The sequence below is a fragment of the Tigriopus californicus genome, chromosome 4, assembly GCF_007210705.1.
Source record: "Tigriopus californicus strain San Diego chromosome 4, Tcal_SD_v2.1, whole genome shotgun sequence".
Taxonomy (NCBI): Eukaryota; Metazoa; Arthropoda; class Copepoda; order Harpacticoida; family Harpacticidae; genus Tigriopus; species Tigriopus californicus.
This window is the reverse complement of record NC_081443.1, coordinates 5,598,248-5,600,536: the sequence shown is the minus strand read 5'-3', so window position 1 is coordinate 5,600,536 and position 2,289 is coordinate 5,598,248. Positions and strand designations below refer to the sequence as shown.

The window sequence follows — 2,289 nt, the reverse complement described above, 5'->3', positions numbered from 1 at the left end:
GCACACAAATTGCTCCAGAGACCAATCAGACGAATAAAATTTGGATCTAAACTTTTTTCAAGAAATTCAATTTTCGTTTCTTTCTGCCATTTTCATGGTAAAACAAAATCTGTCAATTTTGGCTGAAATTTAAGTTTTGGGTGATGTTTGGTCGATTTTGGAGAAAAAAAAATCTAGTGACTTCAAACAAAGTAACAGAACAAATAGTCGTTAGAGTACAGTTGCAACAATCTACGTATTTTGACCCAAACAATGGCAACCAAGCTGGCGTCTATTGTGAAGGTCAAGTAGTTGAAAGTTATTTGAAAGATTCCAACGAGAGACACCTTTCAGGACCATGGCACCTCTATGCAATATACAGTGTGCAGAATTCGTTCTGAGACTGAACATTCTTTGCAAATTTAGTTTTATAAAACAATACGATTTGAACTTCCTACTCCCTTCACCCGCCAATCACGAAAGTAAAAAAAAAATCAGTGTTTCAAGACTTGTGGCGGACCATGGAGGCCAAAGGGCAGAGAGTGGTGGACCCCGGCCACTCCCGAATCCCAATTTTGCGTATTTATGAGATTGTTGGTGTCTCAAGGGCCCCAGTTTTTACGCAACAGAGCTGGTGGAAGGTGTTAATGAGTTCACGGCCAATGTGAGGACCTTCGTTGAGGCCAAATCCACTATGTCTCGCTCAAAAGTTTGCACACAGAACCTTGTTTGAGAGTGTCGAAAATTAGGTTACACCCTGCTGGGTTCGACATCAGTAAAAACGACCCTACTCTGAGCCTTAACAGTTAAACTGATTTAGAGGGAACAAATAACAGAAACGCCAAGGGTGATGCACTCTGTCTGCTCTTATCAACCTAAGTTAAAAAGACCTTACCTAGCCTAATCGTCTTCTATAATTTGATGCAAGGATCCCTATCACTAGGCTAAAAGTTTTTATTGTGTATTGTCATGAATACCTTCGACACCAAAGACATTGATTGATGTCATGTAGGTACCGCTCCTCGACGATTACTTACTGTATGAACGTCTGGAATCTGATTGAGAACTCGAGGGTCGAGAAAAAATGATTTGAGATTTAGTTAGAGGATTGCGTTCATCTCCACATCAGACATGATCCAGGTTGCTTCAAATGCGTATTCAAGTTTGTAGTTGGATGGAACGATTGGAATAAAACTTATGCCTTCTCATAACTACACAGAAGGAATGAGCTAGAGGGCTAACTGATAAATTATGGGCCCTGTTACGTGCTACACTTTGAGAGGACACAACTTTTTGACCCAGTTGTTGGATCCAGCTGAAAATTGAAATACATATTGCAGTGAGCGACCTGGGGCCAATCTCATTTGAATAAGAATCCTATTCATTAACTCAAATCAGACTCTCAACCTTGGCGTCTTCGTCCATATTCCAGTAGTTCTTGCTTAATGTCAAAAAGCTTTGAATACAGCATTCCGTTTCGTAGTGAAGAAATAAAGCTCCAGCAGTAAAACACACGAAGTAGATTTACATATTTTGCATTGATGCATTTGACAACGGACAATTTCTTTTCAGAATTAAAGCCAGGCCAAGGCGTGGGTGGCACAAGGAGAGGAAGGGTGAGATTAGGTATGGCGGTGAGTCGGGGTGGGGAATCTAGGATATCTACTACATTAAAATAAATTCCACGTACGGAATGTCGAGAACTGAGCTTGGATGGATGGATGGATCCATGAAATTAGAGACACTTTCTCGAATGGCCTCTTCATGTCGATTGATGCATTTGAATATCGTCTTCATCCTCGTCGTCTCAACTTGGTTTAGCCGCCGTTGGGATTACTGTCTCTCCGCAACATGTATTGGTCCATATCTATGGATCGGCAATTGTAAATGGCATAACGCAGCTTCTCCTCCATGGTTTGCCGATCGGTGAAGGGCGGCAATCGAAGTTGGAAGAAGCACGTTTGAGCCGTGGGCAAGCCATTCTCAGGTTTATCTACCCGTAGGATTTGAAAGCGCTGAGGCAGATCCTCGGGGTTGTTGGGGAGACGAGAGCGACCCGAAACAAAGATCACAAAGAGAACGCGCTCCTCATCAGAAAACGATTCCAAGATGTCCCAAAGCCAAATTATCACCGGGTGCGTGTGATCAAAGTCTCTGAAAAGGCCATGCACAATCAGGAAATGAAAGCAATACGTACATGCTGCTCACACTGGACGGCATATTTTGGTCAGTTTGAAAACGAATAGAAAAGACACAATTCAGAATTTGGATAGAAAATATGGCTAGTAGGGTGATAAAAGTCTTCTATTA

At 41.9% G+C, this 2,289-nt stretch overlaps 1 protein-coding gene across 1 annotated transcript in view; it reads right to left on the bottom strand.

Moving 5' to 3' along the window:
- Window positions 1–1,484: 1,484 nt before the first annotated feature.
- LOC131879577 (probable E3 ubiquitin-protein ligase HERC1) overlaps window positions 1,485–2,289 on the bottom strand; it is a gene marked incomplete in the record, with an annotated part of 26,489 nt that continues 25,684 nt past the window's right edge. The window contains 2 exon segments of the mRNA XM_059225935.1: window positions 1,485–1,810; window positions 1,812–2,133. Of these exon segments, the coding sequence (XP_059081918.1) occupies window positions 1,742–1,810; window positions 1,812–2,133 (391 nt within the window).